The sequence below is a fragment of the Anomaloglossus baeobatrachus genome, chromosome 12 (genome assembly GCF_048569485.1).
Source record: "Anomaloglossus baeobatrachus isolate aAnoBae1 chromosome 12, aAnoBae1.hap1, whole genome shotgun sequence".
In the NCBI taxonomy this organism is placed as follows: Eukaryota; Metazoa; Chordata; class Amphibia; order Anura; family Aromobatidae; genus Anomaloglossus; species Anomaloglossus baeobatrachus.
The window spans coordinates 143,215,427-143,238,503 of NC_134364.1; the positions used below are offsets into that span (position 1 = coordinate 143,215,427).

General features: G+C 47.5%; 1 protein-coding gene across 1 annotated transcript in view; it reads right to left on the minus strand.

Annotated features, from left to right (window-relative positions):
- Window positions 1-2,330: 2,330 nt before the first annotated feature.
- HCN3 (hyperpolarization activated cyclic nucleotide gated potassium channel 3) overlaps window positions 2,331-23,077 on the minus strand; it is a 58,194-nt gene continuing 37,447 nt past the window's right edge. The window contains exons 4-8 of the mRNA XM_075330454.1: window positions 11,967-12,185; window positions 11,736-11,882; window positions 11,407-11,647; window positions 11,111-11,275; window positions 2,331-4,986 (exon numbers count right to left, since the gene is read on the minus strand). Coding sequence (XP_075186569.1) covers window positions 3,893-4,986; window positions 11,111-11,275; window positions 11,407-11,647; window positions 11,736-11,882; window positions 11,967-12,185 — 1,866 coding nt within the window. The 3' untranslated portion in view covers window positions 2,331-3,892. The remainder of the gene's footprint in view (window positions 4,987-11,110; window positions 11,276-11,406; window positions 11,648-11,735; window positions 11,883-11,966; window positions 12,186-23,077) is intronic.

The window sequence follows — 23,077 nt, forward strand, 5'->3', positions numbered from 1 at the left end:
ACAATAATAGTAATTTTGACCAGGGGTGCCCAACCTATTACATGCCACTGTAGCTTCTCCTCTGGGCTACCCCCTGGTCATGGCCACTGTCTCTTCTAGGTCAGGCTTAATCTGATGTGAGTTGACCTTTCCAGACGGACTACTTTTGCCCACTTGGACAGATGGGTATGCTTATTGATGCAGCCATCTCATGGGAGATAATGTTTTGGGAACTGTTATGTTGATATCTGAGCTGTTAGTCCAAACAGCCTCACTGTAGACTAAAAACTGAGAGCATATATTTTTCCTAAGGGGCACTTTGCACACTACAACATCGCAGGTCCGATGTCGGTGGGATCATGTCGAAAGTGACGCACTTCTGGCGTCGCTCTCGACATCGTATTGTGTAAATCCTAGATGATACGATTAACGAGTGCAAAATCGTCGTAATCGTATCATCGGTGCAGTCTCGGGGAATTCCATAATTATGCTGCTGCGATGGTACGATGTTGTTCCTCGTTTGTGCGGCAGCAGACATCGCTGTGTGTGAAGCCGCAAGAGCGAGGAACATCTCCTACCTGCGTCCTGAGGCTCACGCCGGCTATGCGGACGGACAGAGGTTGGCGGGATGTTTTCGTCCCACTCATCTCCGCCCCTCCGCTTCTGTTGGCCGCCTCCCGTGTGACGTTGCTACGACGCCGCACGACCCGCCCCCTTAAGGAGGCGGGTCGCTGGCCAGAGTGACGTCGCAGGGCAGGTGAGTGCATGTGAAGCTGCCGTAGCGATAATGTTCGCTATGGCAGCTATCACAAGATATCGCAGCTGCAACGGGGGCGGGGACTATCGTGCTTGGCATCGCAAGCATCGGCTTGCGATGTCGTAGTGTGCAAAGTGCCCCTTAGTCTATCGCGGCCAGGGCGAGCTTATTGTGATGTCAGAATTGTCAGGGCTGGGGTAGAAAAATAGAAGATGGGAATGAGGGTTGTGTCTGACAACTTCCCATGACTGCCAGCCTCACATACTGGAGTCATTAGTGAAGAAATCATCATCTCATCCAACCGAGAGAGAAAATGGGAAGCTCATTGTAGTGACTGATCATCTGATTGGTGTAGATTGGATGTGCTCAGTGTGATAGCAGATTGAGAGTAAAGGCCCCGTCACACACAGAGATAAATCTTTGGCAGATCTGTGGTTGCAGTGAAATTATCGACATATTGTTCCATTTGTACACGGCCACAAACCTGGCACTGATTGTCCACAATTTCACTGCAGCCACAGATCTGCCACAGATTTATCTCTGTGTGTGACAGGGCCTTAACTGGTCCAACCCAATCAGACAGTGCGATAACAGATCGTCTGGTTAAGTTGGACTGGTTGAGGTCCGTGTGATAACAGATTGTCTGGTCAGGTTGGATTGGTTACTCTGTGTGATGGCAGATTGATCGGAATAGACTGGTAGCGCTCAGTAAGATCACAAATTTGTCTGGTTTGCTGGTTGCACTCAGTGTGATGACAGAATATCTATTTGGTTTTCACTGGTTATGCTCAGTGTGATGACAGATTGGTGAGGATAGATCGAATACGTTCAGTGTGACGACTGGCCAGGTTGGACTGGCTCTGCTCAGTGTGATGAGCTTGGCCTGGTTGGACTGGTTCTGCTCAGTGTGATGAGCTTGGCCAGGTTGGACTTGTTCTGCTCAGTGTGATGACAAATTGGCCAGGTTGGACTGGTTCTGCTCAGTGTGATGACAAATTGTCACACAGAGTGTAACCGGTCCATCCGCTCACTGTCATGGCAGCATTGAGCGCTGTTCAGATTGCAGATTTTGACAGTCCAACTGATTGGTTTCTTTGGTGTCTGGGATCAACACAGGCAGTCTTGGGTGACAACCTGCTGTGTAATGATTCACAGTCAGGCTAGCAAAAGTTAATATCTGCTTGTCTGCTTGCTCCTTTAGTCACTTCTGCTCCCCTCCTATTTATGCTGGTTGAAACCTTCCACCCATGCCAGCTACAGTTTCTTTGTTGGTCTGTGAGGTGTCATGTCCCAGACTCTGGTGAAATTTGTGCACATTGTTTGGTGTGGTTGTGGAGTTTACCCCTGTTGTTTTGTAGCTTCCTTCCTGCTCTTGTTTTCCTCCTGAACCTCTTTGTCTTTACCTTTGTGAGTGCGTACTGTGTGACAGAGTTTGAGTTTCCCTTGTCTGTCTTTATCTGGGGGTTTCTACACACTTCTGTCCCATCTCTCCCTGACCCATCTATATCGTTTGGTCAGGATTGATTGGTTACACTCAGTATCACGACAGATTGGCAATGGATTAATTCCGCTTTGTGGTGAACAAACGTCTGATTGGGATGGATGATTTAGACTTTATTAGATGCAGTGATATTTACTTGGACTGTTACGGATCAGCTGATGGCTGAAGAGCGGGCAGACACGGCGACTTCCTCTCCCAGGAAATACAGGGATTATCCAGTCCCATGACTGCGTCTAGGATATCGTCACTTACCTGCCAGATTTTCATCTCACTTGATCCCTTTACAGGGGTTTAAATAATGGAAGTTGGCAGAAATGGAGCTTTTGTATTGTGTAATTTATTATTGTCACACCCAGGAAAATCTTTTGCAGTGTGAATCGCTCGGCTCTGTCCATGAGAAGATTTCATCAATCGCTATTGAGCACATACATAAGATTGGTGTTACCACCGACTTGTGTATCTGTCTCAACCCAGCACACACCTAATCGGGACTCAGCTAGCCTGCTTCAGTCCTCTCGTGGCTACCTGGAACAAGCCCTGAAGAAATAAGGATCCAAAATAGTGATCTCCTTACTACTTCACAATAAAGCTATGTTGTGTGTAAAGCTGGGTTTACACGCTGCAACATCGCAAAGGACATCGCTGTTACGTCACCGGTTTTGTGACGTAACAGTGACCTCCCTAAGTCTCTGGTGAGTCGCTGGTGAGCTGTCAAACAGGCAAACCTGGCCAACAACGCAACAGCGATCCGGACCTGCAGAGCGACCTAGCTGGATGTTGGAGACGTTGATAAGCAGCTTTTTGAAAGGGAAGTTGCTAACAAAGTCGCTGCAAAGTCTTCACACACTGAAACTTTGTAGCGATGCATGCTGCACAGCGGGAAACAAAGGACCTAGGAATGGTCCTGAACGATTTGTAGCGATCAGCAACTTCACAGCAGGGGCCAGGTCGCTGATGTGATTTACACACTGCAACATTGCAAACAACATCGCTATTGCGTCACAAAACCGGTGACGTTACAGCGATGTCGTTTGAGATGTTGCAGTGTGTAAACCCAGCTTTAGGCAAGCCGAGTCCAACTAATGATGTCTGCTTTTGATGATGATGATGGTACATGTATGTAACTCTAGAGAGTGGTGATAAACCGGCTATACACAAAACACCCTAATCTGCAATAATGTGACTTATCACTCATCCATTGGATCGTTCATACAAAATATCACACTATCAACATGGCCAACTAAACTAATTGGGCTTGAGCAAGGTGGCAAACAATCGGCCAGGTTCTCCAGTTGTGCCATAAGCTTGTCCTTTCAGCTGATAACTGACACAAAAATCCCGCCTGATATCCCATTTTTGGCATACAGTCTGGCATCACCCACTGAAATTGATAATTTGCATATAATCTCATAATGATGGTCAACCACATCTTAAAGTTGGGAATTTTGGCCACCTCTTAGGTGCATGGGCATGTTACGCAGTCATCTCCTGGGACAGGACATATTCCCCATTGCATCATCAGTCACTTGTTGCCAGATTGTTTAGAATAGACACCATGTTCAGCATCTTCCGTACCTTTCTGGACCAGGATATTATGTAATGTTGGACCCTGCACAAGAAGTGGTGGGTTTTACTTTGCTTTTGTGAATGACCCTTCACATGTTAGATGGAAGTTTTGGTTTCTCAATATCCACATCAGGGGTGAAGGCTACTGATCCCTTTCTTGATGGTGCACTCTGTCGAGACATAGCAGGTGACTGTGGAGCAACTGAGCCACTGACTGGAGATCCAGACCGGGAAAGAGACCCTGAAGGCACTGGCTGAGTATTAGAAGATGACATAGGTGGTTTGGGCAGCAGTATAGATGAGGAGGATTTATTGCTCAGAGCTCCAGATGAGTCTGATGCACGTGGAGAAGCTGCACTGTCTGGCTGTTGGAATACCTTGTCGGGAAGTGAGGGTTGAGAAGCTGAGAGTAGACGGACGTCCTGTGACAGTTTGCCAAAAGGAAGTCCTTGTATGCTCCTGTGTTTGACCAGCTGCTGTGGGTTGCTGGCCGCTTGCTGCATTAGTAGAGAGAGATGAGACCCCGAAGCTCTAGATAGACTGTAGTGCAGAGTCCTCCCAGAAAGTGGTCCTGTGATTGCATGAGAGCTTGTGGGTCCTGTTGACTGCTGCAAAACAGAAGTAGATGCAGATGTTCCACGAGATCGAGACAGTTGCACTTGTGAGGCCATGAGTGGTTTTGCAAGGACAGGAGAATCTACTCTCTGAATTTGGCACAACCGAGTAGGAGGCACTGCCACACCTTGCTTTTGGACACCACATGGAGAAGGAGATATACCAACTGGTGTCTGCAAGTGAGACTGTGCGCCAGAAGGAGAGCTTACAGAAGAAGGATGAGAAACCCCAATATTTGGCTGGGACCTTCTTGCCTGCCGGCTCGCGTATGCAGTTTCTGGTAAAGAAAATGGTGGAAGGAAGACATGAGTCTGAAGGTTCTGCTGATGTGTCAGTGCAATGGCAACATTGGTGGTGGCTGCCGCAGTTTGTAGAGGGGCATGAACCAAAGGCTCCCAGATGAGAGTCTTATTAAGGGCAGAATCCCTCATAGTCCCTAGAGACTGCAGATCCTGGATGTTGTGGGCCATGTCCTGATCATGTTTCACAATCTGCTGAATGATCTCATTATTTACTGATCCCGTGCTGTTCTCCGCACGTTTACGTAGTAAGATGGAGTTCTTTTTACCTGCGGGGAAGATGGACACAAGGAAAGGAACGTGATGCTGGGGCAGCTGGGACTTACTAAGAGGAAAACATACAACAGACAAGGAATGTGACAAAGCTGATCATGGGCTGAGGATGGAGGCAGCTGAGGACGGAAGGAATGGTCAATGGGGCAGGTGGTCTGATGTATGAAGAGGTCAGGAGAAACCGAGGCAGCATGATACAGATCTACGAAGCTATGTGAGGGGATAGGGCCGATTATAAGATCCACATGTACAGTAGATTAATACACACATTTCACAGAAGACAACTGTAAGTGAGGACTGGTGAGAAATGAGTAGAACTAAACTGGAGAAAGTAGTAACTAAATTGTGATGGTGCAGTGAGCTGTAGTGACCAAATGCTGGTGGGAAACGATGGGTGACTCAGGAATGAAAACAAAAGATGTTATAAAAGTAGTAACCAAAGACTGATGAGGAGAAAAACTGAGGAGTGACCAAGTTCTGAACAGTGACCATGAAAGAGAAGGAATAGAGAGGATTGATCAGGAGTCACCAAGAACTAATGTAGCTGATTGAAGGGAGGTCTAATGATGAGAGGTAACTGAAGATAAGTATTGATGAGGTGGGAACATTGATGATGTGTGATCAAGGACTTGTTGGGATTGATGAGGAGGGAGGAATGATCAAGGACTTTCAGATGAGACGATGGATTATGAGTGACTTTGTCCTGATTAAAAGTAATGAGGAGGTGTAAATATTTCCAGCTGCTCATAGCTGGGGTACACAGGTGGTCAGACCTTTCCAAATATACTTAGTTTCTTTACAGTACGTACTATAACATTTTCCCACCCCCACCACTATTATGTGCACAGATGTCTTAAAGAGGACCTATCACCACCTGGAAACTTCAAGAAGTGAGAGGATACATTTGCACCTTGATTTAGGGCTCATTGGGATGTATTAGAGAATTAATCCACCATGTTCACGATTCTCTCTAAAAGAATGTGAGAAAAATTGGCGAATCGCTTCTCCCATAATGTTTTGTGGACCTGAGTCCACAAAATGGTAAAACAGGACAAACCCTACCAAATCTGAGCAACAAAGCTCTGTTTCACAATTCAGATGTTGTCTAGAATCGTCTACACCCTTACAGTTGGCCTCTCCTTGAGAAGAGCAACTTATAATTCAATCTAAAGTCAATTCTCATGTTTGTCATAATCAATAGGTCCTCTTTAACTTTACTACACCACTTCAAAACCTGTGAGCCATTACTCCGAACCCCTTCATACATGTGTTTGATCTAACATGCATGTGCCCTCAATAGGGACAGGGGCATTACTCCTCTGTCCCTGCCACACACCTCTACAGACTGCTCTGTCTCTTCTGTATCCCCAGACTCCTCTGTACCCAATGTATCTAGAGACGCCTCTGTATCTCAAGACTTGTCTCTCCTCAGTATTGCCATACTCGTCTGCTATTTCTGTAGCACCAGACTCCCCTTCCTCCACCAGACTTGATTGGCCCCTCTCTTAGTATCTGAAGACTTGTTTTCCCTCTCAGTATCTCCAGACTTGTTTGCCCCCTCAGTAACTCCAGACTTGTTTGCCCCTTCAGTCTCTCGACACTCGTCTGCCCTCCCCTTGGTATCTTGAGACTTGTCTGCCCCCTCTTGGTATCTCGAGACTCGTTTGCCCTCTGTGGTATCTCCAAACTCATATGCCCCCCTCAGTACCTTCAGACTTGTCTGCCCCCTCAGTATCTCCAGATTCATCTGCCCCCTCGGTATAATTCCAGACTCGTCTGCCCACCTCAGTATCTCCAGATTCGTCTGCCCCCCTTGGCATCTCCAAAGTCGCCTGGCCCGTCTGTATCTCCAGACTTGTCTGCTACTCTCAGTATCTCCACACATGATAGGAGGACAAAGGAGATCAGGCAACAATGTGCATGTAAAAAATTCAATTTTATTAGATAAAATCGTGTAAAGTCAACTGGTACAAAAGACATATGATAAAGACAAGTCAAGCCTGAATGTGGGAATATAGAAAAAGTGGTAAAAAATGTGGGCAAACCAATGCCACACAACCTGCCCATATACCATACAGAGGTAAATGTGTGTAAGAGAACATCTTCTCCAATACAAACAACGTCAGCCAACCATGGACAGTGAGATCCGGTTTATTGGGACATTTAATCATGAATGGGACACGATGAGGGGAATCCTTGAGAGGCACTGGCCGGTGCTGTTTACCGAGCCTACCTTGGCCGGAGTGCTTCCTAGGAGACCCCTCATGACGGCTAGACGGGCGAAGAACCTGGGGGATCTTCTCGTCAGGAGCCATTATATTCCCCCCAGACAAAATCCTTTTGGGTCTAGGGGTCCCCTCCGTGGCTGCTTCCCATGCGGTCATTGTGCCGCATGTGGCAATATCATCAGGGCACCTACATTTGCCTCTTCGGATGGTAAAAAGGTGTTCTCCATCAATGATTATATTACATGCAGTACCACACATGTGGTTTATTATGCCACATGCTCGTGCTCCCTGATCTATGTTGGACTCACTTCCCGTGAGCTCCGCATTAGGGTCAGGGAGCACGTGAGAGACATTCTTGCGGCTGCCTCAGTGGAGGACACCACTTTGCTGAAAACATTGCCCCGCCACTTTAGAGCTGTCCATAATTGCAGCCCGAAATCCCTACAGATCAGGGGCATTGATGTCATCCACGGGGGTGTTCGGGGCGGCAATCTACGCAAGATTCTCGCCCAGCGGGAGTCGAGGTGGATTGTCTCCCTGAACACCCTCGTGCCCTTTGGTTTAAATGAAGTGGTGAGTTATGCTCCATTTTTATGATGCTTTTCTTCTCCTTTACATCCATCCATGCATGTCTTATTGGATAGACTGTGGAGTGGAGTTTTTTATACTCCACTGCCTTAGTATATTACTTTTTCTCTCGGGTCCCCTGTGCCACACATGAAGTGTGTGGCACAGGTTATATATAGTTTGTATAAGTGGTCTAAGGTGGGCTTCTTTATTTTAACGGTTTGCTTTTACCTGTTATTTACTTTTCCCATTTTATTTCTGCCCTTTTTAGGTCCTTTCTATCTTCCCCTCTTTTGGACAAGAATACCCTGCTACTATATATTGGCTCCATTGTGTCATTGGTGGTCTTAATAATTGCAATCTTTGTCTCATCTAATGTATTGTAATACTTATACATTGTTAAGGAGGCTCCCTGCCTCTACAGCCTGCCCTGCCACACTACTCGGGTATTGTTCACGTGCCCTGTTTTCCTGTATGCTGGGCCACCCATGCTGGGATAAACCCACTGTGCATATTTATGCTGGGATAGCATTTTCCTTCTTTGTCCTAGCCTGGGTGTCCCTGCGGCGTGGTGCCATCACTGTTATGGTGTGCCTGTATGGAGAAAGTACATCCTGACAATTGTCTCTTATATTTAAGATTCTGACATATAGCACGTCGCTGTACGTTTGTTTTTTTCTCCATGGGGCTGTCACCTTGTCACTGAATCACCACGCCACATAACTGTGGAATGTGACGCCCTTACACACATTTACCTCTGTATGGTATATGGGCAGGTTGTGTGGCATTGGTTTGCCCACATTTTTTACCACTTTTTCTATATTCCCACATTCAGGCTTGACTTGTCTTTATCATATGTCTTTTGTACCAGTTGACTTTACACGATTTTATCTAATAAAATTGAATTTTTTACATGCACATTGTTGCCTGATCTCCTTTGTCCTCCTGTCATGTATGCTATCTGGAGTAGGCTCCTGCCCTAGGGGGTCCCCACCAGTGGCCTCCTTGGTGTTATAAGTATTATGGCGAAACTGTTATATCTCAGTATCTCCAGACTCGTTTGCCCCCCCTCCCACCCCCCCTCAGTATCTCTAGACTAGTCTTCCCCCTCCAGACTCCTCTGTCTTCTCGGTATCTCCAGACTCGTCTACTCCCCCTTGGTATCTCCACATTAGTCTGCTCCTTGTTATCTGCAGACTCCGCTGCCCCCCTCAGTATCTCCAGACTCATCTGCACCCCTTGTTACCTCGAGACTCGTGTGCTCTCTCCAGACTCCACTGTCTTCTCGGTATCTCCAGTGTCATCTGCCCCCTTCGGTATCTCCACACTCGTCTATCCGCCCTCGGTATCTCCACACTCGTCTGACCGCCCTCAGTATCTCCACACTCGTCTGGCCCCCCTTGGTATCTCTACACTTGTCTGCCCCACCTCGGTATCTCCACACTTGTCTGCCCCACCTCGGTATCTCCACACTTGTCTGCCACACCTCGGTATCTCCACACTTGTCTGGCCCCCCTCAGTATCTCCACACTCGTCTGGCCCCCCTCAGTATCTCCACACTCGTCTGGCCCCCCTCAGTATCTTCACACTTGTCTGCCCCCTTCTGACTTCTCTGCTCGGAATCTCCAGACACTTCTGACTTCTTCTGCGCCCCTCAGTATTTCCAGACTCGTCTGCACCCTCCAGACTGCACTGTCTTCTTGGTATCTCCAGTTTAATCTGCCCCTTTCGGTATCTCCACACTCGTCTGCCCACCCTCGGCATCGTCACACTCGTCTGTCCACGCTCGGTATCTCCACACTCGTCTGATTCCCCTTGGTATCTCCACACGTCTGCAAGTTTGTCCCCTGCGTTATCTTCAGACTAATTTGCCCCCCATATTATCTCCAGACTCGTCAACCCTCTCCACAATCCTTTGTCTTCTCTGTATCTCCAGACTTGTCTACTGCCCTCAGTATCTCCAGACTAGTCTCCCCCCCCCCCTTCCTCGGTATCTCCAGACTCGTCTGCCCTCCCTAGGTAGCTCCAGATTAGTGTGCTCCACTCGGTATCTCCAGACTCGTCTGCCCCCTGATATCTAAAGGCTCATCTTCCCCACCTCAGTATTCCCATATTCGTCTGCCCCGCCTCGGTCTCTCCACAATCGTCTGCCTCTCTCTGTATCGCCAAACTCGTGTGCCCCCTCCAGACTTCTCTGTCTTCTTGGTATCTCCAGACTTGTCTGCCCTCCTCAGTACCTACAGACTCCTCTGTCTTCCCGGTATGTCCAGACTCGTCTGCCCCATCAGTATCTCCACACTCGTCTGCCCCCCCTCGGTATCTTCACACTTGTCTGCCCCCTTGGCATCTCCAGACTCGACTGCCCTTTCCGTATCTCCAGACTCAACTACCCCTTCCGTATCTCCACACTCGCCTGCCCCCCTCCGTATCTGCACATTCATATACTCTCTGTGGTATCTCCAGATTCGTCTGCCCCTCTCGGTATCTCCAGATTCGTCTGCCCCTCTCGGTATCTCCAGATTAGTCTGCCCCTCTCGGTATCTCCAGATTCGTCTGCCCCTCTCGGTATCTCCAGATTCGTCTGCCCCTCTCGGTATCTCCAGATTCGTCTGCCCCTCTCAGTATCTCCAGATTCGTCTGCCCCTCTCGGCATCTCCAGATTCGTCTGCCCCTCTCAGTATCTCCAGATTCGTCTGCCCCTCTCGGCATCTCCAGATTCGTCTGCCCCTCTCGGCATCTCCAGATTCGTCTGCCCCCTCTCGGCATCTCCAGATTAGCCTGCCCCTCTCGGCATCTCCAGATTAGTCTGCCCCTCTCGGTATCTCCAGATTCGTCTGCCCCTCTCGGTATCTCTAGACTCGTCTGCCCCCCCCTCGATATCTCCAGATTCCTCTGCCCCCCTCGGTATCTCCAGATTCGTTTTCTCCCGTCGGTATCTTCACACTTATATGACCCTCTCGGTATCTCTAGACTCCTCTGTCTTCTTGGTTTCTCCAGTCTTTTCTGCCCCCTCAGTATCTCCAGACTTGTCTGTCCCCCTCGATATCTCCAGACTTGTCTGCCACCCTTGGTATCTCTAGACTTTTCTGCGTCTCTCAGTATCTCCAAATTCATCTGTTCCCCTCAGTATCTCCACACTCATCTGCCCCCTTTGGTGTCTCCAACCACGTCTGCCTCTTCTGGCTGTGGCTTATCTCCCATAAGTGCAAAGAATTGGTCCTGGGGTATCAGAGGCAATGTTTTTCTAATGTGTATGACCATCTGCAGTGAAATGACTAGAACAAAACCCTGACCGCCACATGATGATAGTCTTCTCACTACCCACCTATCCTGTCCAGTCGGTCCATGGCCACAGTCTCGAATGCTCGACGCATCATTGGATACTCCTCCAAGACTTCATTGAAGTTGTCCACAGACAGGGAGTAGAGGCGACAGTAGGTGTCAGCGCGCACACTGGCCGTCCGGCGTCCACGAGTGAGTAGGCAGATCTCTACAAAACAGCAGCCATGTATAAAACATAGGGAGTTGATACATTTTACCAGTGATAATTACAGGATTTGCATGACATTTGTATTATTACCGGTAGTTGCGAGGATCAGTGACTTCTAAGAGAAGACTTACCTCCAAAGTAAGATCCATCGGAGAGCTTGGTCTCTTTGCTGCCTCGGGTCAGTATGCTGACCACTCCATGTTGGATAAAGTACATCTTCTTCCCTACTGTGCCCTCTCGGATGATGTAATCGGCGGGTTGGAAAACCTCGAAGCGAAGCTTAGTCAGCATGGCAGTCACAAAGTTGGGGTCAGCATTGGCGAAGAGCGGCATATTGGCCACAAGGTTCCGACAATTAAAGTTTACGATCTCCTTAAATATTAAAAAGAGAAAAAAGAGATAAGATGGCTCAGAGGAGGATGTGGCAGTCGTGGGATGGGGCTGTAATGACAAGATATACTTCTTTGAGCGGCTCGCTCAGCTCTCCCAGAATGTTCTCCTCATCAAACATTTTGCCCTGGTAGCGATGCTCGTAATACTCGTGAATTCTCTGTCGTGTGTCCGGCGGGAGCTTGTGGAAGGACATGTACTGCTCCACCTGCTTGTACTGTTGGACACAAAGCACATGGATGATGCACGGCTTACGTCCTACCTTTCATATCTGTACCTAATGTCACACAGATTTTCTCACCTTCTCCTGGTACTGACGGCGGGACGAGTCCAAAGACTGGATGAGGGCTGTGGCATGCCCAATAAACATGGCGTAACATGTGGCCCCCACAATCATACTGAGCATGGTGAGCCACACGTCGGTCATTCCTTCTGGTGCTTGTTGACCGTACCCGATGCACAGCATGTGGCTCATGGCCTTGAACAGAGCGTGAGAGTATTGCTTGCCCCAAGACTCATTCTGGTGAAGAAAAGGTGTGATTTAAGAGAGAGGAGAGAACAATGTCAGGACAGACCCCCAAATCCACACCCTCTTCAGATGCATTGTGGGAGTCAGGCATGTGCACATCATACTTGTAGTACATGCTAAGGACTGTTGTGAGCCAACATGCAGTGGTGTAGCGTGGTGCCAGCAGACAGGGTTAGACAAGTATTTTGTGCCCTGAGGCCCTCCATCGGTCCACTATTAAGCCCTTTATGCCCCGAGCACATGTATTGTATTGGAGTTTGCCCTTTTATCAATATACAATTTGTGATATATCACCTAACCCTAGCACTATCCATAAGCCTAGCCCTAACCTTATGAGAAAGATAGAAGAGGGATGTTCTGTGATGGTACCTGGTGGCAGGAGATAAAAACAATTGTGCCAAAAGGCTTCTCGCCTATTAGGGTTGTGCACCTCTGCACAACCCCACTTAAGGTAAATGTAATATTCCGCGGGAGCTAATGGAATCTGTGCTGGCTGGACACACATGGCCACCGCTTAGGTCTTGCTTCCAGGTATTACCACAGGATCGGGGAAGACTGGAAGTACGTCACCACAGGTCCTGCCGCACGCCTATCATGGGCCCGATAGCCCGGCAACCGCAGGTCCTACTGAATTGGTGAAACGCCGTATTCCCAGAGCTACTCCTGCCAGTAATCCCTCGGCTGGGACATGACATATACAGTCATATGAAAAAGTTTGGGCACCCCTATTAATGTTAACCTTTTTTCTTTATAACAATTTGGGTTTTTGCAACAGCTATTTCAGTTTCATATATCTAATATCTGATGGACTGAATAATATTTCTGGATTGAAATGAGGTTTATTGTACTAACTGAAAATGTGCAATCCGCATTTAAACACAATTTGACCGGTGCAAAAGTATGGGTACCCTTATCTATTTCTTGATTTGAACACTCCTTTTTACTGACTTACTAAAGCACTAAATTGGTTTTGTAACCTCATTGAGCTTTGAACTTCATAGGCAGGTGTATCCAATCATGAGAAAAGGTATTTAAGGTGGCCACTTGCAAGTTGTTCTCCTATTTGAATCTCCTATGAAGAGTGGCATCATGGGCGCCTCAAATCAACTCTCAAATGATCTGAAAACAAAGATTATTCAACATAGTTATTCAGGGGAAGGATTCAAAAAGTTGTCTCAGAGATTTAAACTGTCAGTTTCCACTGTGAGGAACATAGTAAGGAAATGGAAGAACACAGGTACAGTTCTTGTTAAGCCCAGAAGTGGCAGGCCAAGAAAAATATCAGAAACGCAGAGAAGAAGAATGGTGAGAACAGTCAAGGACAATCCACAGACCACCTCCAAAGACCTGCAGCATCATCTTGCTGCAGATGGTGTCAATGTGCATCGGTCAACAATACAGCGCATGTTGCACAAGGAGAAGCTGTATGGGAGAGTGATGCAAAAGAAGCCGTTTCTGCAAGTACGCCACAAACAGAATCGCCTGAGGTATGCAAAAGCACATTTGGACAAGCCAGTTACATTTTGGAAGAAGGTCCTGTGGACTGATGAAACAAAGATTGAGTTGTTTGATCATACAAAAAGGCGTTATGCATGGAGGCAAAAAACACAGCATTCCAAGAAAAGCACTTGCTACCCACAGTAAAATTTGGTGGAGGTTCCATCATGCTTTGGGGCTGTGTGGCCAATGACTGCACCGGGAATCTTGTTAAAGTCGAGGGTCACATGGATTCAACTCAGTATCAGCAGATTCTTGACAATAATGTGCAAGAATCAGTGATGAAGTTGAAGTTACGCAGGGGATGGATATTTCAGCAAGACAATTATCCAAAACACCGCTCCAAATCTACTCAGGCATGCATGCAGAGGAACAATTACAGTGTTCTGGAATGGCCATCCCAGTCCCCAGACCTGAATATCATTGAACATCTGTGGGATGATGTGAAGCGGCTGTCCATGCTCGGCGACCATCAAACTTAACTGAACTGGAATTGTTTTGTAATCAGGAATGATCAAATCTACCTTCATCCAGGATCCAGGAACTCATTAAAAGCTACAGGAAGTGACTAGAGGCTGTGATTTTTTGCAAAAGGAGGATCTACAAAATATTAATGTCACTTTTATGTTGAGGTGCCCATACTTTTGCACCGGTCAAATTTTGTTTAAATGCGGATTGCACATTTTCTGTTAGTACAATAAACCTCATTTCAATCCAGAAATATTACTCAGTCCATAAGTTATTAGATATATGAAACTGAAATAGCTGCTGCAAAAACCCAAAATGTTATAAAGAAAAAAGGTTAACATTAATAGGGGTGCCCAAACTTTTTCATATGACTGTAGATAGAGAATGAGAGCGGTCAGGTGGAGCGCTAGGGAACAAAACGATTTAATCAAAGGGTAAGGGTAAAAGAACAAACCTTTTTTTTAAACCCCTCTAACTGGCCACAACGCGTTTCGATAGCCCATGCTATCTTCATCAGGTGGTATAGAGGGTAAGGTTGAGGAAATGACATATACAGATAAAAGGCCACAGTGATTGGATACAATACCTAATAAAGATTGGGTGCAATAAATACATAATTAACCTTTAAAATACCAGTAAAAAATGAAAAAAGACACAATCTAGGACTATGACCAAGTTGTAGGAGATGAAAAGGTAAAATAAATAAACAGACAGGATACATAGAAAGGTAAGGACATGCGGACGCGTGTACACCGCTTAGAATATACACGAGTGTTCATGTCCACACCATACGTGCAAGAGCCTAATATACATGTGTAAATCCTACATTACCAACACCAGCCTCCACAATTAACACTATCAGAACTGATGACAAAAGAATCAGAAATAATCTTAAAAAAGAAGGAAAAATGTGAAACCAAAGATTGAAAAAAAAATAAATATATAATCAGTGTTTTGCAACATTCTCAATAGTAATATTATGCCCCTCAGGTGCTAGGGTACCTAACTTAAAAATCCAGAAACTTTCCTTTTTTATTAAGCTCTTCAAACGGTCAGGATCAGTGTCAGTAACCTGATCTATAATAGTGAGTTTCATCAATTTAGGGTCTCTATTGTGAAAAGTGTTATAATGTTTGGACAGACTATGTAATTGATAGTCTGTCCGAATATTATGCCTGGGTTTCTTGAGACGAGCATGAAGGGTTTGCACAGTGCGGCCCACATATTGAAGGCCACAAATGCATTCCAAGAGGTAGACTATATACATTGATTGAAAATTCACCCTATGGTTTATAGGATAAGTTACACCAGTGGTGTATGAGGTAAAGGATTTCACTCCTTTAACGATAACCTCACAACAAAAAAGGCATTTTGGCGTGCCACAAGGGTGGGTGGCAGCCCAAAATGGCCCCGTCCCGAGTATTACTAGGAATAACATTGTCTTTGTTCGGAGTGGATTTCCATGATGCTAGGGGCTATCATGTTTTGCAAACATTTGTTCTTCCTGTAAATAATGAGGGATTTAACTGATAGATTTTTTGAAAGAATGGGATCACCCTTGAGAATGAACCAAAACTTGTTTAAAAGATCTTGGATAACTGTTAGGTTCTGGCAAAAGGTGGTTACCAAACTCAATTTACTGAAATCAGGTGTCCCTTTTGTACCTTTTTTTGACACATTAATATTCTCAATGCAAAAATCTTGGGCCAAAACTTCAGTTTTCTTAAATGCATCTTGTAAGAGTTTCAGGGGATATCCCTTCTGTAAGAATTTTTTTTTAAAAATATTGGATTCTTTGATGAAATCCGAATCTCTAGTGCAGGTCATGCGCACACTCCAGTATTGGCCATAGGGGACATTGATGATCCATTTGGGGAGGTGTCCACTATCAAAACCCAGGTAGCTGTTGACATCAACCAGTTTGAAATAGGTGGAAGTGAACACTCTACCCCCTTCATCAAATTGTACCCAAAGGTCCAAATACTGGAGGGCACTGGAGGATATTGTGGCTGTGAACTTGAGGCCCCAAGGGTTAGTATTAAGATCGGTGACAAAATTAAGTGCTTCTTCCTCGGTTCCCTTCCACAGGAAGAACAGATCGTCGATATAACGACGATAAAATACTATCCTCCCTTTGCAAAGGATGGACTGCTTGATGAAGACGGACTCAAACGCACCCGTGAACAAGTTCGCATAACTGGGTGCAAATCGCATCCCCATCGCACAGCCCCTCCTCTGACGGTACACAGTACCTTCAAAAGGTGAATACATTATTGGTGAGGATAAACATTATGGTACCAATACTGTTATGAATTAGATTAGATTAGAGAAGCGGTCATAATGATGACCACATATATATAATAAATCAGTATGGCCAGATATAATTACTTTTGTGCAAAATAATACTCCTTATAGGCATTAGTAAACAATATTCACCCAAATTGGGTCATAGAAAAAAGATTTTTTTTTGCACCACAATTATTGTATACTAGAAGGTGGCCCGATTCTACGCATCGGGTATTCTAGAATTTACGTATTGTGTAGTTAATGTATGATTTTTGTTATATATATATATAGATGTTGTTGTGTGTAGTTACCAAGTGTTTGTGTAGGGCGCTGTACATGTTCTGGGTGTTGTCTGGGTGTGACGGGGGGTGAGAGCGGTGTTGTATGTGTGTTGCGTGTGTTGCGTTGTTTGTGGAGCGCTGTGTGTCTGTAGCGTTGTGTGTGTGTGTTGCGCGGTTTGTGTGGGTGTGGTGTGTTTTGGGGGGAGGTATGTTTTGTGCAATGTGTGTGTGTGTTGCGTGGTATGTGCGTATATTTATGTATGCCGCGGTGTTTGTGTGTTGGGTGTTGTGTGTGTGCAGCGTTGTCTGTGTGTGTGGGTGTCTGTGTACGGCGGTGTTTGTGGTTCCCAGTGTGTGTGGTGTGTTGTGTGTGTGTGTTGGGGGGAGGTGTGCACCTCCCATCGTGCTCCATCCCCCATGCTGCACACCCCCCATCGTGCTCCATCCGCCATGCTGCGCACTCCCAAACGTACTCCATCCGCCATGCTGCGCACTCCCAAACGTGGTCCATCCGCCATGCTGCGCACTCCCAAACGTGCTCCATCCGCCATGATGCGCACTTCCAAATGTGCTCTATCCGCCATGCTGCGCACTCCCAAACATGCTCCATCCGCCATGCTGCGCACTCCCAAACGTGCTCCATCCGCCATGCTGCGCACTCCCAAACGTGCTCCATCCGCCATGCTGCGCACTCCCAAACATGCTCCATCCGCCATGCTGCGCACTCCCAAACGTGGTCCATCCGCCATGCTGCGCAGTCCCAAACGTGTTCCATCCGCCATGCTGCGCACTCCCAAACGTGCTCCATCCGCCATGCTGTGCACTCCCAAACGTGCTCCATCCGCCATGCTGCGCACTCCCAAACGTGCTCCATCCGCCATGCTGCGCACTCCCAAACATGCTCCATCCGCCATGCTGCGCACTCCCAAACGTGGTCCATCCGCCATGCTGCGCAGTCCCAAACGTGCTCCATCCGCCATGCTGCGCACTCCCAAACGTGCTCCATCCCCCATGCTGCGCACCCCCCATCGTGCTCCCAGCCTCCCCCAGCATCAGCCTCCCCCTCCCAGCCTCCCCCAGCATCAACCTCCCCCAGCATCAGCCTCTCTCCTCCCAGCCTCCCCCAGCATCAGCCTCCCCCAGCATCAGCCTCTCTCCTCCCAGCCTCCCTCCTCCCAGCCTCCCCCAGCATCAGCCTCCCCCAGCATCAGCCTCTCTCCTTCCAGCCTCCCCCAGCATCAGCCTCTCTCCTCCCAGCCTCCCCCAGCATCAGCCTCCCCCAGCAGCAGCCTCTCTCCTCCCAGCCTCCCCCAGCATCAGCCTCTCTCCTTCCAGCCTCCCCCAGCATCAGCCTCCCCCTCCCAGCCTTCCCCAGGATCAGCCTCTCTCCTCCCAGCCTCCCTCCTCCCAGCCTCCCTCAGCATCAGCCTTCCCCTCCCAGCCTCCCTCATCATCAGCCTTCCCCAGCATCAGCCTCTCTCCTCCCAGCCTCCCCCAGCATCAGCCTCTCTCCTTCCAGCCTCCCCCAGCATCAGCCTCCCCCTCCCATCAGCCTCCCCCTCCCAGCCTTCCCCAAGATCAGCCTCTCTCCTCCCAGCCTCCTCCAGCACGTCGTGCTCCTCTGCCGACACTCACAGATCCGATCGCATACACTCACACACACCCGATCGCATACACTCACACACACCCAATCGCATACACTCACACACACCCGATCGCATACACTCACACACACCCGATCGCATACACTCACACACACACACTGACGATATCGCACATCCACGCTTACACTCACAACATCCGGAGATACCACATGCTTCTGGCCATGTGATCCTCCGGCAGGTCCTGGAAGGTCACAACAGCACAGTATAGAGGCCGAGAAGCAAGCGATATCTCCGGATGCTGTGAGTGTGTGGATGCGATGTGATGTGTGTGTGAGGTGTGTGTGAGAGTGAGTGTGAGCCGGTGTACACTGGTAACTATGATACACATCGGGTAACCAAGGGACCTTAGTTACCCGATGTGTATAATGGTTACCAGCGTTCACGGGCTCCGTCAAGATCCCAGCATCGCAAGGTTATGTCTGCGATATCCCAGGATGTTGTGAGTGTGTGGATGTGATGTGTGAGGTGTGTGTGAGAGTGAGTGTGATCTGATGTGTGTGTGTGTACTCACCTGGGAGTCGGAGCTCCGTGTCAGTTGGGCCAGAGCGAGCGTGCATTGCGTGAGGGGGGCGGGGCCTGCAGAGAGCCGGGGCGAGAGGCCAATCCGTGGGGGGGGGGCGGGGCCATGGCGAGCCCAGCGGCCAATCAGCTTTGTGTCACCGTAAGGACACAATTTTGGAGCATGACAGACAGACAGACAGACAGAATAAGGCAATTATATATATAGATTGCATAGGCTATATTATCTCGATATTATATATGGATATGTGGGAACTGATTCACATCAACAGTGGAGGGGGACGTGGACAGGGCTGAGACCAGTTGCTCAGATGACAATAAGGCAATAACAGCAACTCTAGTAGTTATATGTTTATTTACATCTGTGATGTATTACATGAATGAACTATGAATTACAGATGTGTAATTTACATCTGGCTATATCAGTCTATTATTGTACATGTGGTTTCTTGTTACATTACTGTATGTGGTTTAGGTCTCCTAATTCGGACTCCTTGTTGAATTTTAATGTATTAATGAAATTTAATAAAGAATATTTTTATTGATTTATGGAATTGTACCACTTTTTTTCGCAATCAATGTATATAGTCTACCTCTTGGAATGCATTTGTGGCCTTCAATATGTGGGCCGCACTGTGCAAACCATTCATGCTCGTCTCAAGAAACACAGGCATAATATTCGGACAGACTATCAATTACATAGTCTGTCCAAACATTCTAACACTTTTTACAATAGACACCCTAAATTGATGAAACTCACTAGTATAGATCAGGTTACTGACACTGATCCTGACCGTTTGAATAGCTTAGTAAAAAATGAAAGTTTCTGGATTTTTAAGTTAGTTACCCTAGCACCTGAGGGGCATAATCTTACCATTGAGAATGTTGCCAAACACTGATTATATTTTTTTCAATCTTTGGTTTCACATTATTCCTTCCTTTTTAAGATTATTTGTGATTCTCTTGTCATCAGTCCTGATAGTGTTAATTGTGGAGGCTGGTGTTGGTAATGTAGGATTTACGCATGTATATTAGCTCTTGCATGTATGGTGCAGACATGGACACTCGTGTATATTCTAGACGGTGTACACTCGTCCACATGTCCTTACCTTTCTATGTATCCTGTTTATTTATTTTACCTTTTCATTTCCTACAACTTGGTCATAGTCCTAGATTTACCGGTATTTTAAAGGTTAATTATGTATTTATTGCATCCAATCATTGCTGGGTATTTTATCCAATCACTGTGGCCTGTTTTCGGTATATGTCATTTCCTCAGCCTTACCCTCTATACCACCTGATGAAGATAGCATGGGCTATCGAAACGCGTTGTGGCCAGTTAGAGAGGTCTAATAAAAAGGTTTGTTCTTATATCCTTGGAATAAATAGTTTTGGTCCCTAGCGCTCCACCTGACTGCTCTCATTGCTCTATCTAGCCCTAACCTTAGACCTAGCCCTTTTCCTAACACTAAGCACACTTTAGGTAAGAAAAACTATGTAAAGATTATTACAACATTACTGGCTTGTTGTTTTTTGTTTTTTTATTTACAGAAGACCATTTTTAAAAATGAAACTGTTCCCGAGGCAGATCTCCATCTCGCTTTTCCCAAAATTATGAGTGGAGAGGCAGGGAGCTGTGGGAGCACAGTGCTGCCTTTTATAATCTTCATCACTGCCTATGCAGAGCGCAGTACAAGGCAAACGTATCCTGAGTCCTGTGCTCTCCTTTACTCCTAAACGTCGCTGTCTGGGCATTAGCTGCAGCTCTGTGCCACTCAATAACAAAAACGCAGACGTGGGGGTTGAGATATTCTACCCCAATAGAATTTGGGGCCTAGGGCAACTACCCCTGTGCCTCCCCCCCATGCTATGCTACTGCCAACATGCTAATGCACCAGAACTGTCATGCCAATACCAAGACTTCACCCATCAGTGGGACTCCGGACATACTATACTGCCGAACTAGGAAGGCACAGGAGAAAGTATGATGGATGAGTGATGGATAAATGACAGGAGGACGGATCAAAGATGGGCGAGAAGAAAGATGGGAGGAAGAAACAAACATGCGTTACACGAGGACTGATGAAAGACTTGGGAGGAGGGATGCATGAAAGGAAAGATGAGTGACAGAAGGACAGATCAATGACAGGAGCAATAATGAATGACAGGAGGATGGATGAAAGATGGTCGAAAGGAGAGATGGGAGAAAGAATAAATAATAGGAAAGATGAGTGACAGGAGGACAGATGAATGACCGGAGGATGGATGAATGATAGGAAAGATGGATGACTGAAGGACGGATGAAAGATGGGAGGAGGGATGAAAGATAGCAAAGATGAGTGATGAAAGGACAGATGAATGAAAGGAGGACGGATGAAAGATGGGCGGGAAAAAAGCTGGGAGGAAGAAAGCTGAGTGACAGGAGGATGGATGTGTGATAGGAAAGATGAGTGACAGGAGGATGGATGAAAGATGGGCTAGACAAGAGATGGGAGGAGGGACTGAGCATGCTCCTCTGTTGTGTTGGGTGGACTGGACATGCTCTTCTGTTGTGTTGGGTGGACTAGGCATGCTCTTCTGTTGTGTTGGGGGGACTGGGCATGCTCTTCTATTGTGTTGGGTGGACTGGGCATGCTCTTCTGTTGTGTTGGGTGGACTGGGCATCCTCTTCTGTTGTGTTGGGTGGACTTGGCATGCTCTTCTGTTGTGTTGGGTGGACTTGGCATGCTCTTCTGTTGTGTTGGGTGGACTGGGCATGCTCTTCTGTTGTGTTGGGTGGACTGGGCATGCTCTTCTGTTGTGTTGGGTGGACTGGGCATGCTCTTCTGTTGTGTTGGGTGGACTGGGCATGCTCTTCTGTTGTGTTGGGTGGACTTGGCATGCTCTTCTGTTGTGTTGGGTGGACTTGGCATGCTCTTCTGTTGTGCTGGGTGGACTGGACATGCTCTTCTGTTGTGCTGGGTGGACTGGACATGCTCCTCTGTTGTGCTGGGTGGACTGGACATGCTTCTCTGTTGTGCTGGGTGGACTGGACATGCTTCTCTGTTGTGTTGGTTGGATTGGGCATGCTCCTCTGTTGTGTTAGGCACATGAGGCATGCTCTTCTGTTGTGTTGGGTGGACTGGACATGCTCTTCTGTTGTGCTGGGTGGACTGGACATGCTCTTCTGTTGTGTTGGGTGGACTAGGCATGCTCTTCTGTGGTGTTGGGTGGACTGGGCATGCTCTTCTATTGTGTTGGGTGGACTGGGCATGCTCTTCTGTTGTGTTGGGTGGACTGGGCATGCTCTTCTTTTGTGTTGGGTGGACTTGGCATGCTCTTCTGTTGTATTGGGTGGACTGGGCATGCTCTTCTGTTGTGTTGGGTGGACTGGGCATGCTCTTCTGTTGTCTTGGGTGGACTGGGCATGCTCTTCTGTTGTGTTGGGTGGACTTGGCATGCTCTTCTGTTGTGTTGGGTGGACTTGGCATGCTCTTCTTTTGTGCTGGGTGGACTGGACATGCTCTTCTGTTGTGCTGGGTGGACTGGACATGCTCTTCTGTTGTGTTGGGTGGACTAGGCATGCTCTTCTGTTGTGTTGGGTGGACTGGGAATGCTCTTCTATTGTGTTGGGTGGACTGGGCATGCTCTTCTGTTGTCTTGGGTGGACTGGGCATGCTCTTCTGTTGTGTTGGGTGGACTTGGCATGCTCTTCTGTTGTGTTGGGTGGACTTGGCATGCTCTTCTGTTGTGCTGGGTGGACTGGACATGCTCTTCTGTTGTGCTGGGTGGACTGGACATGCTCTTCTGTTGTGTTGGGTGGACTAGGCATGCTCTTCTGTTGTGTTGGGTGGACTGGGCATGCTCTTCTATTGTGTTGGGTGGACTGGGCATGCTCTTCTGTTGTCTTGGGTGGACTGGGCATGCTCTTCTGTTGTGTTGGGTGGACTTGGCATGCTCTTCTGTTGTGTTGGGTGGACTTGGCATGCTCTTCTGTTGTGCTGGGTGGACTGGACATGCTCCTCTGTTGTGCTGGGCGGACTGGACATGCTTCTCTGTTGTGCTGGGTGGACTGGACATGCTTCTCTGTTGTGTTGGTTGAATTGGGCATGCTCCTCTGTTGTGTTAGGCACATGGGGAATGCTCCTCTGTTGTGTTGGGTGGACTTGGCATGCTCTTCTGTTGTGTT